The sequence below is a fragment of the Hipposideros armiger genome, unplaced genomic scaffold (assembly GCF_001890085.2).
Source record: "Hipposideros armiger isolate ML-2016 unplaced genomic scaffold, ASM189008v1 scaffold_807, whole genome shotgun sequence".
Classification (NCBI taxonomy): Eukaryota; Metazoa; Chordata; class Mammalia; order Chiroptera; family Hipposideridae; genus Hipposideros; species Hipposideros armiger.
This window is the reverse complement of record NW_017732157.1, coordinates 144760-163370: the sequence shown is the minus strand read 5'-3', so window position 1 is coordinate 163370 and position 18611 is coordinate 144760. Positions and strand designations below refer to the sequence as shown.

The 18611-nt window shown below is 38.7% G+C and overlaps 2 protein-coding genes across 2 annotated transcripts; one reads left to right on the top strand and one right to left on the bottom strand.

Moving 5' to 3' along the window:
* The first annotated feature begins 1022 nt into the window (after window positions 1–1022).
* On the top strand, window positions 1023–1957 carry OR4E2 (olfactory receptor family 4 subfamily E member 2). The gene has a single exon (XM_019628748.1). The coding sequence runs from the start codon at window positions 1023–1025 to the stop codon at window positions 1947–1949; it is 927 nt and encodes a 308-aa protein (XP_019484293.1). The 3' UTR covers window positions 1950–1957.
* Window positions 1958–11528: 9571 nt separating this feature from the next.
* Window positions 11529–12612, bottom strand: OR4E1 (olfactory receptor family 4 subfamily E member 1). Its single transcript, XM_019628751.1, has one exon. The coding sequence runs from the start codon at window positions 12544–12546 to the stop codon at window positions 11599–11601; it is 948 nt and encodes a 315-aa protein (XP_019484296.1). The 5' UTR covers window positions 12547–12612; the 3' UTR covers window positions 11529–11598.
* Between the last annotated feature and the right edge of the window lie 5999 nt (window positions 12613–18611).

Here is an 18611-nt window from a genome sequence, read left to right as displayed (position 1 = left end):
AGTATTTATACAATAATATCTCCTAGGGAGAAAATCATATTACAAAAATAATCATGTTTCTTAAGTCATTCATTAGCTCTATTGTAAAGAAAGGATTGGATTCTTTTTTCAGGTTACCTCAATTCAAGTAAAAATATTTTTGCATACCTACTGTGTGCAAGAAACCATGCTAAGTGCTGCAAGGGGTATGTCATATGTGGTTATTGCATTTTAAGAAAATTTTAATTTAATGGGGGCGCTAAAACAAATATCTTATTTTCTTTTCAGTTAGGTATCATAAAAGAAGTATGAAAGGGAAGAGAGAGGATTCAATTGTGTCAGGGAAGTTTTCCTAAAGGTACTGCTTTTCGAAATAGTCTTGAAAGATGAATAGTATTTTATAGTCAGCAATGAGGTAAAGAGAGTACATTTGATTGCAGGGTATGTTTTCTGAGCAGAGGAAACAGAATAAATAAAGACAAAGATTTTGGCAAAGATGTAGGTAGAGGTAGCATGACTGAAGCATAGTAACTTGCTTTGCTTGAGAGAAGAATACATAGGGGATGCTATACTGAAAAAATAAAAATTGCAGGCTTTGAAGGTACATTTAATTTGATAGGAAGAGTGAAATAGTAAATGATTTTAGCTGGGAGTTGTATTTTAGAATATTTACTTGGTATTATCTGTGGATTAGACTGAAATGAAAAGAGCCAGCTAACTAGTGGCGAAGGGATTTAGGTAACGTATTTGTTCTTGTAAGGTTCACTTATCTCATCTGCAAGACAGGATCAATAATGCTTATGCCATGGTACAGTTGTGGTTAAATAGAATGGTGGAACAGCTCCTGATGCATAGATGGGTATAGTATTACAATTATTATTAAACTGGTCTTATATTCTATATACCCTAAGAATAAATGAGCAATTCAGATAGGAATGCAGAATCACTTCAGTTAGTTACATTCCTTAATATTAAAACTAAATTAGTTTTCATCCCCTCCCCCTGCAACCCACCCAAGATCCTTTGGAAAGGTCACTGGATGAATGGATGCACTAAACCAAACAAGAGTGACCGAATTTGTCTTCTTGGGACTTACAGATAAATGGCTACTGGAGATATTATTTTTTGTGGCATTCTCTGCCACATATGTGTTAACCCTTTGGGGAAACATTCTCATCATGGTTACCATAGCCTTTACCGCACGTCTCCACACCCCCATGTATTTCTTCCTGAGCAATCTGTCCTTTATTGACATCTGCCACTCATCTGTCACTGTGCCCAAGATGCTGGAGGGTTTGCTTTTAGAGAGAAAAACCATCTCTTTTGACAACTGCATCACACAGCTCTTCTTCCTACATCTGTTTGCTTGTGCTGAGATCTTTCTACTGACTATTATGGCCTACGATCGTTACATAGCCATCTGCATTCCATTACACTACTCCCGTGTGATGAACATGAGGGTCTGCGTACAGCTTGTCTTTGCTCTCTGGTTGGGGGGTACTGTTCATTCACTGGTGCAGACCTTCTTGACCATTCGTCTACCTTACTGTGGCCCCAACATTATTGATAGCTACTTCTGCGATGTGCCTCCTGTCATCAAGCTGGCCTGCACAGATACATACCTTACGGGAATGCTGATCGTGTCCAATAGTGGAACCATCTCCCTCACCTGCTTCCTGGCTTTGGTCATCTCCTATACAGCCATCCTGGTTTCTCTTAGAAAACAGTCAGCTGAAGGGCGCCGGAAAGCCCTGTCTACCTGCTCAGCCCACTTCGTGGTGGTTGTCCTTTTCTTTGGACCATGTATCTTTATCTATACCCGGCCAGACACCAGCTTCTCCCTTGACAAGGTGGTATCTGTGTTTTACACGGTGGTCACCCCTTTGCTGAATCCCCTCATTTACAGTTTGAGGAATGAGGAAGTAAAAAGTGCCATGAGTCATCTCAGAGAGAGACAGTTGTTTTCATGAAATCATGTACATAATGGTCTTGGGATTGCAGGTATAATTATGGCCATATCTGCGATGAGAGAGCAAAAGTAAAACATCAGAATCATTAGGTGAAATGGCACGCAGCAGGGCAGACTTCGCATTAAAGAGAGAGACTTTTAACTATTACTTAAATAAAGGAAAATATCATGGTGGAGCATGTAAGGAAAAAGAACCTGGAAAAGTTTACAGAAGCCTTCCAGCTTCACCAATAAAAACACATTTTGAGGCACTGGCTCATTTTCAGGAACAGGTATAGTTGACAGAGAAACTACTTTCTTAATTTGTACTGTCTTGTGGATTTACTGACTCTGGGAAACTATACATCACACCTGTATTTTATACATTGTAGTGGTTTTAATCTTGTTCTCAAGTATATTTTCAACATGTTTATTTGCGCCTTTACTTAATTTATATTGAATTGAACATTGTTACTTTTGAAAGTGATTTTCTCATTATTTCTAAATCAATTTTGTGCTTTATATAGTATTTTTATTTGGACAAATAAGATAAAGAACTTTGAAATGTATGAAGAACATATTTTAAAATAAGCTTTATTCGGGCCAGCCGAGTGGCTCATTAAGATTTTTGGGGGGAATTCGAAAAGGGGAACACTGTTTTCTTCCAGGACCCATCAGCTCCAAATCAAGTTGTCCTTCAATCTTGGTTGTGGAGGGCGCAAGCTCAGCACCAGTCCAGTCGCCGCCTCCAATCTAGCTGTGTGTGTGTGTGTGTGGGGGGGGGCCACAGCCCACCATCCCATGCGGTAGTCGAACTGGCAACCTTGTTGTTAGGATCACATGCTCTTACCAGCTGAGCCATCCAGCCGCCTGTTGGCAGCTCAGCGGCAGTTCAGCTCAGGGGCAGCTCACTGGCCCATGTGGGAATTGAACCGGTGGCCCTGTTGCTCAGAGCTCGTGCTCCCAACCAATTGCGCCACCCAGCTGGCCCTATTTTTATATTTTTTATTCTGTTCCATTGACCTATATAAATTCTGGATTTACTGTATAAATGAGCATAATAAAAAGGTTGTTGTTTTCACCATTGACTTAAGGGCAGTTTAATACATAGCAATAGTAACCTGAATAGAAGACATCTGGGCCCCAAATTTTCTTTGTTGGAGAGTTTTAAATTATAAGTTAAATTTCTTTAATAAATACAAAAATTATTTACATTTTTTTTTGGTATCAGTTATGTGAATTTATATTGATCAAGGAGTTCATCTAATACTAACTTTTTTGTTGTGTAAATGGAGGTGTTGTTACTTGAAATGGAAAAGACTGAAAAAAGTTTTTCTTTTTTAGGGTTAGAATTAAAAATTTTTGTTTGGTCATGATACATTTGAGAGTCCTATTAAACATCCAAGTGGATTGAGCTCTGAGCAACAGCAGTTCGAGTCCAGCCCAAGCTGAGCAGCCGCTGAGCTGCCAACAGGTAGCAGGATGGCTCAGCTAAAAACAAACAAACAAACAAACAAACAAACAAACAAACAAACAAAAAACATCCAAGTGGAGATGATATATGTATGAGTCTGGGATTTGGAACAGAGATCATGTCTGGAGACACAAATTTATGGTGTTAGCAGAGTATACAGAGAATATTTAAAGTCATGGGACCGGATGAGGTCACCAAATACTGCATGGTGACTTTAGTTAATAATATTGTATTGTATACTTGAAAGTTGCTGACAGAGTAGATGTTAAGTGTCCTCACTATACACACTCACAAAAGGTGAGGTGATGAATGTGTTAATCAGCTTGATTGTGGTAATCATTTCACAGTGTATACATATATCAAATCATCATGTTGTATACCTTAAATATGTGCAGTTTTTGTCAATTATATACACCAGTAAAGCTGGAAAAAAACTTAGAAAATAGTGTAGCCCTGTTGACTTGATTTTAACTCAGTGAGATTCATGTTGAATTTCTAACCTACAGAACTGTAAAGATCATAAATTTATGTTGTGTTAAGCTTCTAAGTTTGTGGTAAGTTGTTAGATCAGCAATAGAAAATGAATACATCTTTTTTTTTTTAAATTGGGGAACTGGGGGAGAGGAACAATGTTGGGGAATTGGGGAGGGGGACCGGCCAAGTTGTCGTTCTTCAATCTTAGTTGTGGAGGGTACCAGTCGCCACCTGGCTGCCCATTGGCAGCTTGTGGCCTCTAAGCTCAAGATGCTGTGTTACAATCTTAGTTGTGGGTGGGCGTAGCCCACCATCGAACAGGCAGTCTTGTTGTTAGGAGCACATGCTCTCACCAACTGAGCCATCCTGCCACCTGTTGGCAGCTCAGCAGCAGTTCAGCTCAGGCACAACATCACTGGCCCATGTGGGAATTGAACCGGTGACTCTGTTGCTCAGAGCTTGCATTCTTAAGCTAACTCTTAACCAACTGAGTCACTTGGCTGGCTCAATACAGTTTTTTTATATGGTATTTTTTTGTTTTTTCCAATAAAGGAGGCATATATGCCTCTATGGGACAAAAAGCAACAAACTCAAAACTACAAAGCTCTGTTGAGAAAACTTGAAGAGATAGAGATTTATACATGTTCCCTCATATGAAATAAAAAAATTAATATAATGGACCTTCTCAAGGTGATTTATAAAGTGATTTAAAAATTACTTATGAAAAACCCACAGGATTTTTGGAGTATAATTTCTAATAATGTTATAAAGTTTATGTGAAGAATAAAGATGTGAAAATAGTTAAGAGGATGTTTGGATTTTAGAGCTGTTGATTTACTGAATTAACTAGTATTACTCATTGGGCTAAAATATATCAGTTTATTGTGGAATGGGCAAGTCCATATTAAGAAGACTGAATGACACATTTCTTAGGTAAAGAGGATGATGATATACTGTGACCAAAGGGAGTAGAATTAGAAGATCTGATAGATGGTCAGAGAGCTGCCATATAAAATAGTTATAATATCTATTTTAATGGAGCTAATGAAATTATACAGAGGCAGAGGACACTTAATTCTAAAAATATATCTGAACTTTCTTTGCTTTTTCTGAAAGGAATTTAGAATTCATTGGGGCCTTTGAATCACTATTCTACCAAGTTCTGTTAACTTGTAAAAATAATGCTTATGAGTACTCTAGAGAATTGGTTGTCAGAAAATGTAGGCATCTGCATGCATAATACAGAATCAGTGACTTACTAACTCGGGCTAAAAGGTAATAAATGATTCAAATGACAGAAGTACTCAAAAGGACAAAGAATCAGAAGCAGTTTATTACATAAATGGAAGATGCTCATGAAAGTATCTAAACATCATTACTTGAAAATTGATAGATAAATATAGCATGTCAATTCCTTACAATTTTCAATAAAACCAAAGTTAAAAATCAGAGTTTAATGTATCTATGGTAAAGTGAGGCCAAGATATCGTTACTAAACACACTTTAAAAACTTAGAAAAATGATCTAATTATGCCTCTACATTCTGAACTTTCATACACACAGATTTTCGTACTCATTAGTACCTTTTATGCAGAAATATATTACCAATGCCTTATTTTATTTATTTATTTATTTATTTATTTATTTATTTATATTATGGTGATATTAGTTACTCTGTTGCATAGAAGATGGTTCTAGCCTGAGGAATTCAACTATTGAATACAAAGTTGCTGAGCAAACCTCTATACATATGATGATCTCTGTCACCACTTTAAGTCAATCACAGAATCAAGAGTGAAGATATTTTCATATTATTCTTTTTTAAAAAAATTTTATTAGTTCCAGGTCATTTTATTATTTTTTAACAATTGTTTTATTTTTCAATTAGAATTGACATACAATATTGTATTAGTTCCAGGTGTGCAACATAGTGATTAGACATTTATATAACTTATGAGGTGATCACCTCGATAAATCTAGTACCCATGTGGCACCTCGTCTTCCCCCCCCCCTTCCTCCTTTGAAGTTCCTCTAACATTTCTTGTAATGCTGGTTAGGTGTTGATACACTCCTTTAGCTTTTTCTTGTCTGGGAAGCTCTTTGTCTGTCCTTTGATTCTAAATGAGGGATTTGCTGGGTAGAATAATCTTGGTTGTAGGTCCTTGCTTTTCATTACTGTAAATATTTTGGGTCAATTCCTTCTGGCCTGGAAAGTTTCTGTTGAGAAATTAGCTGACCATCTTATGGGAGCTCCCTTGTAGGTAACTGCTTTTATTTTGCTGCTTTTAAAATTCTTTCTTTGTCTTTAACATTTGGCCTTTTAATTATGATGTGTCTTGGTGGGGACCTCTTTGTGTTCACCTTATTTGGGATCTCTGTGTTTCCTGGTCTTGTATGTCTATTTCCTCCACCAGGTTAGGAAAATTTTCTGCATTATTTCTTCAAATAGGTTTTCAATCCCTTGCTCTCTCTTTTCTCCTTCTGGTACCCCATTGATGAAAATGTTGGTAAGCTTGATGTTGTCCCAGAGGCCCCTTAAACTATACTCATTTTGGGGGGGATTCTTTTTTCTTTTTGCTGTCTTGTTTGGGTGTTTCTGCTACCTTAACTTCTAAATCGTTGATTCAGTCCTCTGCTTCATCTGATCTACTGTTGATTCCTTCTAATGTATTCTTTTTTTTTAAAAAAATATTTTATTGGGGAATTGGGGGAAGGGGAACAGACAAGTTGCTGTCCCTTTGTTCTTCAGTCTAGTTGTGGAGGACGCCACTTCACTGGCCCATGTTGGTATTATCACTGTGCTCTTACGGGTGAGGCAGATTGGTTGCTGGCCTCTGAACGGCCGCTCACAGTGGCTCTTGGCAGCTCACACCAGCTGCCGGCCGCTCACGCTGGCTGCTGGCCACACACAGTAGCTTATGGCAGCCCAATGCAGCAGGGGATGCAGCCCACTCCTTCGCCAGCAACTCACGGCAGCTCAGCTCCAGGTCGAGCTGTTGTTCACCATCTTAGCTGTAGAGGGCAGCGTCACTGGCCCCCATGTGGGATGTGAACTGGGCCCTGCTGCTCAGAGCTGGCATCCCAAGCCAGCTCTTAACCAATTCGCCGCTTGGCCAGCCCTCTAATGTATTCTTTTTTTTTTTTTTTTTAAAGATTTTATTGGGGAATTGGGGGAAGGGGAACAGACAAGTTGCTGTCCCTTTGTTTTTCAGTCTAGTTGTGGAGGACGCCACTTCACTGGCCCATGTTGGTATTATCGTTGTGCTCTTCCCGGGTGAGGCAGTCACTCGCCGGCTTCTGCTAGGCCGCTCATGGTGGCTGCTGGCCGCTTACGCTGGCTGCCTGCTACACATGGTAGCTTATGGCAGCCCACTTCAGCAGGGGACTGTAGCCTATGCTGTCACTGGTGACCCACAGCAGCCCAGCTCCAGGTCAAGCTGTTGTTCAGCATCTTTGATGTAGAGGGCAATGTCACTGGCCCTCATATGTGGGATCCGAACCAGGGCCCTCTGACATCCCAAGCCAGCTCTTAACCAACACGCCACTCCGCCAGCCTAGAGCTCGCATTCTTGAGTGAGCTCTTAACCAGCTGAGCCACTTGGCCGGCCCTTCATTTTATTCTTTACTCTTCTATTTATTCAGTGAGTAGTTAAACACATTTTATATTATCCTTGAGTCTAAAAAGCTTTTTCTGTGAGATGGAGAATAAATATTTTATTATATCTCCTAAGAGAGCTGTGAGGACTAAGGCAATTGAAAATAAGTAGTATTAGAAATTTGCTTGCAAGTATGAAAAAAAAAGTGAATATGACATTGTTATTCTATTGTAGTTTTACCAGATACCACCATAAGGACTTCCATGATACGTTGTCTTGCCATTACATTACACGTGTTCCTCTGTGCAGCTGATTTCTTCACAAGGAGGTTCTATTTGCACTTTTTGATAGTTTGTATCTCCTTATTGTCTGCCATTGCTTGTAATAAAAGTATTTCATACAAATTACCTAATTCTCAAATTTAGTTCAGTTACTCTTCCAACCAGTTCCAACCAGTTCCAATGAATGTAGTTTTATACAATGCAGAGACTTATTGTTGGGAAAGAGACTACTCTATTAATTATTAGATTTGTCTGTTAGAAGTTAACTTGTGCTCAGAAGACTTACAGGATGTCTTCATAACCATGACTCTGTATAACTGAAATGGCTTTCATGGCATGAATTTCCTTCCCAGCACATTTCCTGGCAAACGTAACATAAAAAATATGAGATGGGTCTTGTGACCCACAGGTTTCTTGATCACAAGCTTATGGATCACACCTTCACTGATTGCCAAGGAAATCCCAGCTGCATTTAAGCATCCACTTCTTGCTAATGGAGTCAAAGTAAACTGTTGGGTCCCAACATGCCTTGCTTTTTGTATATAGATATGAGAAACACTGTTGCCTGGACTAGCCTCCTCATATTCCCTGTTTTCCTCCATTTAGCACACACCACTCTTAGACACTTATCACAATGTTACAATGTGTGTCCCACAACTAGATTCAAGATGCTGGATTATAGATTATGTTTTATTCAATTTGGTATTTTCTCCCAGCAATTAGTGCAAGATTGAGTGACTATTACGTGTTTAGTAATAAATGCTTAATTGGATGAATTCTCTACATAATAATTGGAATAATGTTATTAAAATGTAAGTTATATCATGCCTTTTTTTGTACTTAAACCATTCTGGTATCTTCCAGTTGCACTGAAAAAGATTCCAAATTTCTTTTTTTTTTTAAAGATTTTTTTTTTTATTGGGGAACTGGGGGAAGGGGAACAGACAAGTTGCTGTCCTTTTGTTCTTCAGTCTAGTTGTGGAGGACGTTGCTTCACTGGCCCAAGTTGGCACCATCATTGCTCTCTTCCCAGGTGAGGCAGATCAGTTGCCGGCTTCTGGACAGCCGCTCACTGTGGCTACTGGCCGCTCACGCTGGTTGCTGGCTATACACGGTAGCCCATGGCAACCCACTGCAGCAGAGGCTGCAGCCTATGCAGTTGCTGTTGCCGTCGCCGTTGCCGTTGCCGTTGCCGTTTCTGGTGACTCATGGCAGCCCAGCTCCAGGTTGAGCTGTTGTTCAGCATCTTAGCTGTAGAGGGCAGTGTCACTGGCCCTCATATGTGGGATCCGAACCGGGGCCCTCTGGTGTCCCAAGCCAGCTCTTAACCAACGCACCACTTGGTCGGCCCGATTCCAAACTTCTTGAGAGGACATGATAGTACTAGTTTTACCTCTCCAATATCATCTCTCACTATTGTCTGCCTCACAGTCTAAGCTGTAACCACATTAGTTTTTCACTTCTTGGAACAAGCCAAGGTCTTTCCCAATGTATGTCTTCACACCTGCTGTTTTCTCTGCCTAGAATGTTTATCACATCTCTTTTCTCATGGTTGGCTCCTTTTCATCTTTCAGATTTTAGCTTAAATGTCATTTCCCCAGAGAAGACCTTCTTGGCTACCCAATTTAATAACAGTCTCTTCTCTAGCTCTCTAACAGAAGCCTACTGTGTTCTTTCACAATATTTGTCACAATCTGTAATTAAATCTGTTTGTATTTTTGTTTTCTATTTTCACTAGATTCTAAACTACATTAAGGAGCAAAAATATGTATGTTTTATTTATAACTATAGACCTAGTACTTAGCACATAGTAGGGTCTCAGTAAATACTTGTCAAATAAATGAATAATAAGCCATCTCCATTTCATTGTTCTGATAGCAGGCTTTTCCTGGACACTTGAGGATTTCAATGACTTTATTTTTTATTATTATTTTTTTCAATGACTTTAAAATGGTTCAAAATCTTCTTTCCAAGTCACCAAAGTCATATGCAAATTCATTCACTTCATCTGATTTACTGGTATTTGCTAGGCTATTTAGGCAAACATCTGAATGAATGATATAGGCAAGTGCTGCCTAGAAATCTGAAGGTTTGTTTAGACCTTAGTTATGACTCTAAGACAAAAGCAGGGAGACGCAACATGGTTTAATGACAATGGCATGAGTTTGTGTTGATACACTTGGGTTAACATCCTGCCTTCATCTCTTAGCTAGGTGACTTTGAGCACGCTATTCGCTCTCTTTGAGCTTTGGTTTCTTCATATGTAAACAAGTATAATACCTACTTCACAGGGTTGTGAGAATTAAGTAAATGCAAAGTGCCTAGAACAATTTCCAGCATATGGAAGATATTAAAAATCATAGCTATTGCTATGATTGTCAGATATTGGGCCAGAAGATAATTTTGTAAGTCATAAACAGTCATGTGTCACTTAATGATGGGGATGCATTCTGAGATATTCAGCGTTAGGTGATTTCATTGTATCAACATAATACAGTGCACTTACACGAATCTATATGGTATAGCCTACTTACATGTAGGCTATATGGTATAGTCTATTGCTCTTACGCTACAAATCTGTATAGCATGCTACTGTACTGAATACCATAGGCAACTGTAACACAATGGTGTTTGTGTGTCTAAACATAGAAAATGCACAGTAAGAATATGGTATAAAATAAAAAATGGCACACCTGTATAGGGTAGTTAGCATGAACGGAGCTTGCAGGGCAAGAAGTTGCCCTGGGTGAGTCAGTGAGTGAGTGGGGAGTGAATGTGAAGGCTGAGTACATTACTGTCCATTACTGTAGACTTTATAAACACTGTCCCGTAAGCCCTCCTCCTGACTCATGACAAGGTCAGAAATAGAACATCGAAGCTGTCAGTGCTGCTCCATGAACAGGGATCTGGGTTGGATTGATTGGAAATATCAAGGAGAAACTGGCTGGGTGAGGTATAGGTCACCATCATAGTGACTGTCAGGAGGGAGTAAAAGGTGCCCTGAGGATAAGTACAAATAAGCAATAAAGATGGAGAGATAAAGGAACATAAGGGGTTGTCATGGAAATGTGATTTGACTATTTCATGTTGGAGCAGATTAAGGAACTTTGTGGTATTCATTTAAAAAGTGGGTGTTTAACATGGAGAGGGTGTAGAACTGAGGATTTAATATTTTGACCAATAATTGGTTTTTGGTTCCATTGACCCTCTCTGGTACAAAGGGCTCTCTCTGCCATTGAACTGATGGAAGAAATAAAAGTTATCTATGCTTTACATCATTTCAACCTGAAAAATTTCCAAAATACAGGCTGGCTCTACACTACCACAGAAAGCTTATACTAAAGTGGCAGTGGCACTTAATACTTGTTAGGGTAGCTTCTGTGGATTTGTGTCCTTGTACAAGAGCTTAGGTCCTCAACAAAGAATGTACAGCAATGTACTCTGAAGACCATCAAGCTAGATCTGGGAGGGCTGCAGCACCCTCTGAATATGTAGCAATGGGGGGACAGGCTCCTCTGTGCTGAAACAGGTCAGTGCTTGGCTGATTGGGATGGAATCTGTGACTGAGGTGCTGTGAGTAAGAGGAAATTTATTGCCAAACCTCACAGATATTGCTCCCATCAGAGAAAAAGATGTTCTTTCTGAACCACATGTCCTTCCATTTCTTTCAGGAAATTCAGCTCCATTATAATCTTATGGGACCACTGTCATATATATGGTCCATTGTTGACCCAACTGTCCCTATGCGGTGCATGACTATAGTCTGATAAATATAGTATGTAATGTATTCTTTGCAAGGCATTTATTTAATCTAGAGCACAAAGCATCTTTAGGGCTTAGACATTTTCATTTTTTTTCTTTTCCTTCTTTCCTACCCATTAACTTGTTCAAGGCATTCTTCATGTCTTCATTCCTTAGGGTATAGATAATGGGGTTCAGCAGGGGGGTGACAACAGTGAAAAACACAGACACCACCTTGTCTTCCGGGAGGCTGGTGGCGGGGCGGGAATAGATGAAGATGCAGTGTCCCAGGAACAGTGTGACTACAGTGAGGTGGGCTGCACAGGTAGACAGGGCCTTCCTTCTGCCTTCGGATATCTGCTGCCTCAGGCTAACCAGGATGACTGCATAGGAAACCACAAGAACCACAAAACAGACCACAGAAATTAGCCCACTGTTGGAGACGATGAGAATCTCAATGATGTGGGTATCAGTGCAGGCCAGTTTGATCAGTTGAGGTACATCACAAAAGAAGTTGTCAATCTCATGAGGACCACAGTAGGGCAGTTTGATGGTGAGGGAGGTCAGGGCTATGGAGTGGATGGTGCCCCCTGTCCAGAGGGCCACAGCCAGCCCCACACATACTTTCCAGTTCATCACTGTCATGTACTGCAAGGGTTTGCAAATAGCCGCATACCGATCATAGGCCATGACAGTGAGGAGAAAGATCTCTGTGCAGGCAAAGAGGTGCAGGAAGAATATTTGAGTCACACAGGCATCAAAGGATATGAGCTTCTCCGCTGACCAGGTGTCTATCAGCATCTTGGGGACAGTGACACTGGAGTGGCAGACATCGATAAAGGACAGGTTACTGAGGAAGAAATACATGGGGGTATGGAGATGACGGTCATAGAGAATAGTTATGACAATGAGGATGTTTCCAATCAATGTCAGGACATAGAAAATGAGGAACACAGCAAACACAGCCGCCTGCACCTTCTGATGAACAGATAAACCTCGAAGCTGAAAATATGTCACTAAAGTAGTTTGATTGAGCAGGCTGGCCTCTTCCATTCTCTTTGTTGGACACTTTTGTCAAGAATTGGAAAAAAAAATAATATCTTCATCAGTTATTTGGTTACTTAATTTCTTTTGTGCTCATGACTTTCCCCGTCATCTAGAATTTGTGGTCAAATATCTTATTTTAAAATCCCCATTCAGCATCTTAAATCAAGCTGGACACACAGTACGTGCTAAATGCACAGTTTTGGAATAACAGAATCGAGAATCTTGATCCACGAAGAGATATGAAACAACCTTGGATAGGGAGAGACCAAACAAGTTATTCTTTCCTTATTCTAGTAAGATATCAGTGCTCAGATTTAGGTTACAGATTTTTACAGGAGAAGACATTAAAATTCTCCTACTCCAAATAAGTAATTTGTCTAAGGCCACACAAATTTTGACCTTGAACACTGTTTTCTTTAGTTCTGTTGACTGCATTTTTCACTAACCCAAATTACTTGCTCCCCTGTTGGCTCTGCCGTGATGCCCTGAGACTACCATTTCAATGATCTAGTTTCCAGAAGGCAGAGGCTATTCACCAAGCTGCTGGACAACTGGCAAATATGACTGTGACATTTGTTTTGAACAATTATTTAGAGGACGCTGGATAAAACTCTGGAAAACTTGGAATATCTGTAGAGGATAAGGGAGGTTTGCATCTCCTCCACCTTCAGATGAGGGCAGACTTGCTCATTCTTAAGCTGGAGGTCAAGGCTCAGGCCTAATAGCATCACTGTCTTGACTAGATTATCCTCTGCTCTTTTTAAAGTCCAGTTCTGTTATCTGGCCCACAAGTAAAACGAAAGTAGTTGTTTTATTTTCCTTTAAATTAGTCTACCTTTGACCCAAGCTTCACAATTTTTAATAAGAAACGTATATATTATATAGAGTCACAAGATCTTAGCCCTTAAAAGGACTTGAGAGTTTTTCTAACCTATTTGTTTTTCATTTTACAAATGGAAAAAATGAGCCACAGAGAGGTAAAGAAACTGGCCCAAGTTCACAGAGAATTGGAGTAATGGCTGGGTCCAGAGCTCAGGTCTCCTGACTCCTGGTCCAGGCTACCATCACTCTGACCTGACTTTTTTTTTTTTTTTTTTTTTTTGCAAATAGCTATTCTTTTAAATTTATTTAGTGTATATCTTTCATCCTAAAGTAATCCATTAAGAAATAAAGGCAAGATATAATATCATATTAATGCAATACCACAAAGAATTCCTCCTGATTTTTTTAAAAACTGAAAGCAAATGACCATGGTACATAGGTAACAGAGAATATATAAATAAAATTTATTCTTGCAATCAAATAGAATTTAAGAAAAAATTAATCTGAGATACATTAATGTTGCAGATGATAGCATTGTGCATAAAATAATACCTTATAAATGAAAGGTGACTCTCAGAAAGTCTGTAATTATATTTCTTTTTTATGAACACGTCACTTGTCTTGCTAGGGAGACCGCATCATGGATGGGGAAGAGGCTTGATCACTGCACTGTACACCTGAAGCTGATGTTGTATAATATTGTATGTCAACTATAAGTGAATGTATATATATATATATATATATATATATATATATATAGTCATGGGACGTGGAGTATAGTGTGGGAGTGGAGTCAAGGGAATTGTAATAGATATGTATGATATTGGGGGGAAGTGGGGTGGCGGATTGGGGGAGGTGGATTGTCACTTCGAGGGGTAAAAAGTATAACTATTGCACTGTGTTGTACAGCTGAAACTAATTCTAAAAAATGTGTATTTCATAATAAAAAATAATTAAAAGAAAAAAAAAAGAAACCCATATACACATAGAAAAAAAAAGTGACGCGACCTGACTTTTCATGGTGAGCGGCATGATTGGGGCATTAAGTAGAATGCGTCCCAGTTACCTCCCTGCGTCTCTCCTAGGCATCCGGGGCCAGCTTGGGTGGGCATCTGTGGAAAGCCTCTCTTCTCTAACTTGTCTCTTTCATGCCGCTGCCTTGATGCACAGCTCTCCAGGGGTGGCCCACCCAAGCAGGTTTCCCCCCTTTGTTCCTTGGCACCATCACCTTATGCTACCTTCTTGCCATCACTGACCACAACGCAGGCTTTATAACATCCCTCGAGATCAGGCTCCCCACCAGACAAATCAATCAACTCCACAATGCTCATGAAAAAAGACTAGATGGAGCTCCTCTGCTCCTAGTCTCTCTTTCTTCTCAAATATTTCCTATAACTCATAACACTGGACTTCTGCAGACGATGGCTCTTTTTGTCTTTATCAGAGGAAAGGCTAATGGTAGTGTCAAATTAGGGAACTAGCAAAGGAGATCTGTGGCCAAGAAAAAATTTTTAGTGCAGGAGAAGTCTTTTCACTTAACATTTAAATTAAACGTACACTGTCTAGTGTTTAGAATCATATTTGGAGCAACATCTTAATGTAATTTTGGATTAATTATACTATTTAGAAGTTTTTCTTAGAGTGTCTACTTAAAGCTTTTGCTCCAGAACTGACCAAGGATGGAGCTCGGTATTTTTTTTTCTTTTTTTTTAATTTTTTTTTTGGTAATATTCAGTATGGGAATTTCTACCTGCATAGATAGGAAAGGGTATGCAAACTGAGAAATAAGTCTGAAGTGAAAATTTCTGTTTTATCATGACCACTTTTTTTCTATTTTGGTGGAGCCATAGGGGGGAAAATGCTTTGAAAAATGGAGATGTGTCCAATTGCAGTAGGAAGTTGGTGTCAGTTTATGTCAAGAATGTGGTGCACAAAAAGAAAACTGGTGTCTATTGCACACATTTCAGAAGGGGAAAACAACAGCAAAAACAGAATGAAACTGAAGTGTCTATAAAACTCACCCTGGATTGTTCTTAATGCTCTCAGCACCTCCAAAAAAGAACTGAATTATCACAGTCTTGTAGTTTCAATATCAAAAGTATTATTTTCCAGTAGAAATAACAATTTATGCCCTCTGCCCATTTTCAAAGTGTACAGTTCTGTAATACATCATCTGTATATCACATTGTATTCTTACCACCCAGAGTCATTTCTTTTTCCATCACCATATATTTGACCCTCTTTAACCTTTTCTACCACTGCCCCTCCCGACTTACCCTCTGGTACCACTAAACTATTGTCTGTGACTATGAGTTTTTGTTTCTTTGTTTGTCTTGTTCTTCTGTTGCTTTCAGTTTTATATCCCACATATGAGTGGTCATATGGTTCTTGACTTTTTCTGTCTGACTTATTTCACTTAACATAAATAACCTCATACTTGAAACCTATATAATTTTACTAACCATTGTCATCCCTATAAATTTAATTAAAAATTATTCAAGTAACATAATGTTGATGTTGTCAGAAGCAGCTAATATAAACTTTATTTCAGGATTCTTATTTAGGAAAAAAAATTATTTGAAGTTGAACAAATCAAACAACCTCACTTACCTTGATTTTTCTCTAAAGAAGTTCCAAGCCCTTGAAGCTCCTTTGGGTCTTGTTCACAGTTATTGACAATAAGTCATAGTAGATATATTTGGTGACATTTTACTTTCAGATTTCAGCAAAAGTCACACCTTTGTACCTATACTGTTGTCATATTTTTTCAATATATAGAGCATGTAACTCTGCACTAAGATTTTCTAGAATTGGTTTCCAGTTCCAGTGAACTAAAGATGTATTATAAGATGGTCTATTTTTTTGCACTTTGTCAGACAACAGTGATGAGTAGAAAGGATTAAAAACTGTTACTGACCACTTTTGCAGGCCATGCTAGTTTACCAGGAGACTTCAAACCCCAAACTTGACTGAATTATTCAGAATCAGTATGACTGAAGTGTCCTATTACTTCACAGCACACTCTCTAGGTAGAAGTTTTGTATTGCTAGTTTCAGATGTATTATTCCACCTTCAAGTACTGAAGGGAAACCTGTAGAGAAAGAAAGCAGCTGGGAGTGGCAGCTGAAGCATTGGTGTTTTTCTATCAGATTACATAGGCTTTATGTCCTTGGGAACTTTAAAGCAATGACATCAGCTTGCCCTAGTCACTAGTTGGGAAAAGTAAATTCTGTGGGGACTGAAGTTACAGATTATGCAATTGTCACTAAGGGAGTGTAATGAGAAAGCAGGACTTCAACATCTAAATCTTTAGATGTTTATGCATGTTTAAATGAATTACTATTTAGCGATTGCTTACTATGTGCAAAGTATTAGGTGTTAAGCATTGTGTTTTCTTATTTAATCCATATAAAAACACAGAGATGAGGGAAGGGCAGGGTAGTTAAGATTTTAATCAGTTCCCTGCCAAAGAGGTCAAATGTTTGGACTCTAGAGTCAAATTTCCTAAGTATAAATTCCAATGTGCTAGAAATGTAAATTTGGGCAAATTATTTAACCTCTTTGGGCCTGTTTTCTCATCTATAAAACATGAATAGCAATGGTACAATTGTTTTAGAGCTCTTTGCAAACCATGTGGCACTTAGTAAATGTGTTAACTATATTAATATAAATATGTAATATGCAATTTAAACAAACAAAAACCAAACAAACAAACAAGCCACCACCAACTACCAGCCAACTTTCTGGTGTCACTTATTCATTATTTTGGATAATAGTGAAAATATAGAATTTCTTGCTTGAATTCCCATTTTGTTTTCTCTGTTTAGATATATGAGCTTGGTGGTTTAGTTTGGTGAAAGGATTCAAAGGAGACAAATGAAGATTATACTTTGATGAGGGTAAAAGGGATAAAATATATGGTGATGGAAAGAGAACTGACTCTGGGTGCTGAACACACAATGTGATATATAGATGATGTATTACAGAATGGTACACCTGAAACCTGTGTAACAATATTAACAATTGTCACCCCAATAAACTTAAAAAAAAAGATTATACTTTGAGTATGAATTTCAAGATTGAATAGATTTGTGGGGTGGTTAGAATATCCTAAATAGATGGTTTGGAACTAGAGGGACGCATGGAGCAGTACGTAGAAGAGAAGATGGTAATAGAGGAAAAGTATCAGAAGTTACCAAACATTTTTGCTCCCAAAGACTGTGGCTTAGGCTCCTTTCTTCCAGTGTTCTTGTTGGGTTCCTTATCATTGATCAGAGGCCAGAATTGACTGTATTGAAAAAACCTGGAGCTTCTAGAACTTAAGGATATTGGCACTTGGCCAAAGTGGGGCTTGTATAGTATTGTCATTTTGATAATCAGGGAACACATTAGGAAGAGGAATATGCTGGCCATACTAATTTTGTGTACACTTTGAATTGAGATACTTATTATACTTATTATAGTTGTAATATACCAAGGGCAATATAGAAATGATGTTCAACTGATTACAAAGCAATTACTATCACCATTGTCACTGGCAAAATGCAAGGTTGAGAAATGAATCTTGACCTCCTTGCATTACACTTCCTCTTGGTAACCTCTTGCCCTGCCCTACTACTTTCCTCTGACTGTTCACAGACTGCACTTAGGTGTTCCAGTCAGGCTTTTCTTCCCTGGAAGTCCCTCATGCTCCAAACTTGTGTGTTCCTACACCTTCCACAGGATAAATGAGAACAATTGTTTATACTTGCAGAGCACTTTGGAGTTTGTAAAGCTCTTTCACACTCATTATTTTATTTGATCTTCACAACACCCTGTGAGGTAGAGAGCATTATAGAAAAATTGGACTTCGTGTTTAGTGATTTTCACGGAGTTTACATGTCAGGTGAGCACCAGAAGCAGGACTTGAACTGCGGTCTTCTGCTGCTAAATCCAGTATTTATTGTGTTACTTCACATAGATGTTGCATTTCATAGAGGAGCAATAATAGCTTCAAGGTATGAATGATTAGTTGATCTCACCACCTACAGAATACGCACACTTAAAAGAGTTGCTTAATCACTTGTATGTGGAATCTACAAAAGAGAGAAAATGAGCTCATACATACAGAAAACAGATGGGTGGTTGCTGAAGATGGAGGGTAGGCGATGGGCAGAAGAGTGAAGGTGGTCAAAAGGTGTAAACTTCTAGTTATAAAATAAATAAATCATGGGGATGTAATGTACAGCATGGAAACTATAGTTCGAAAT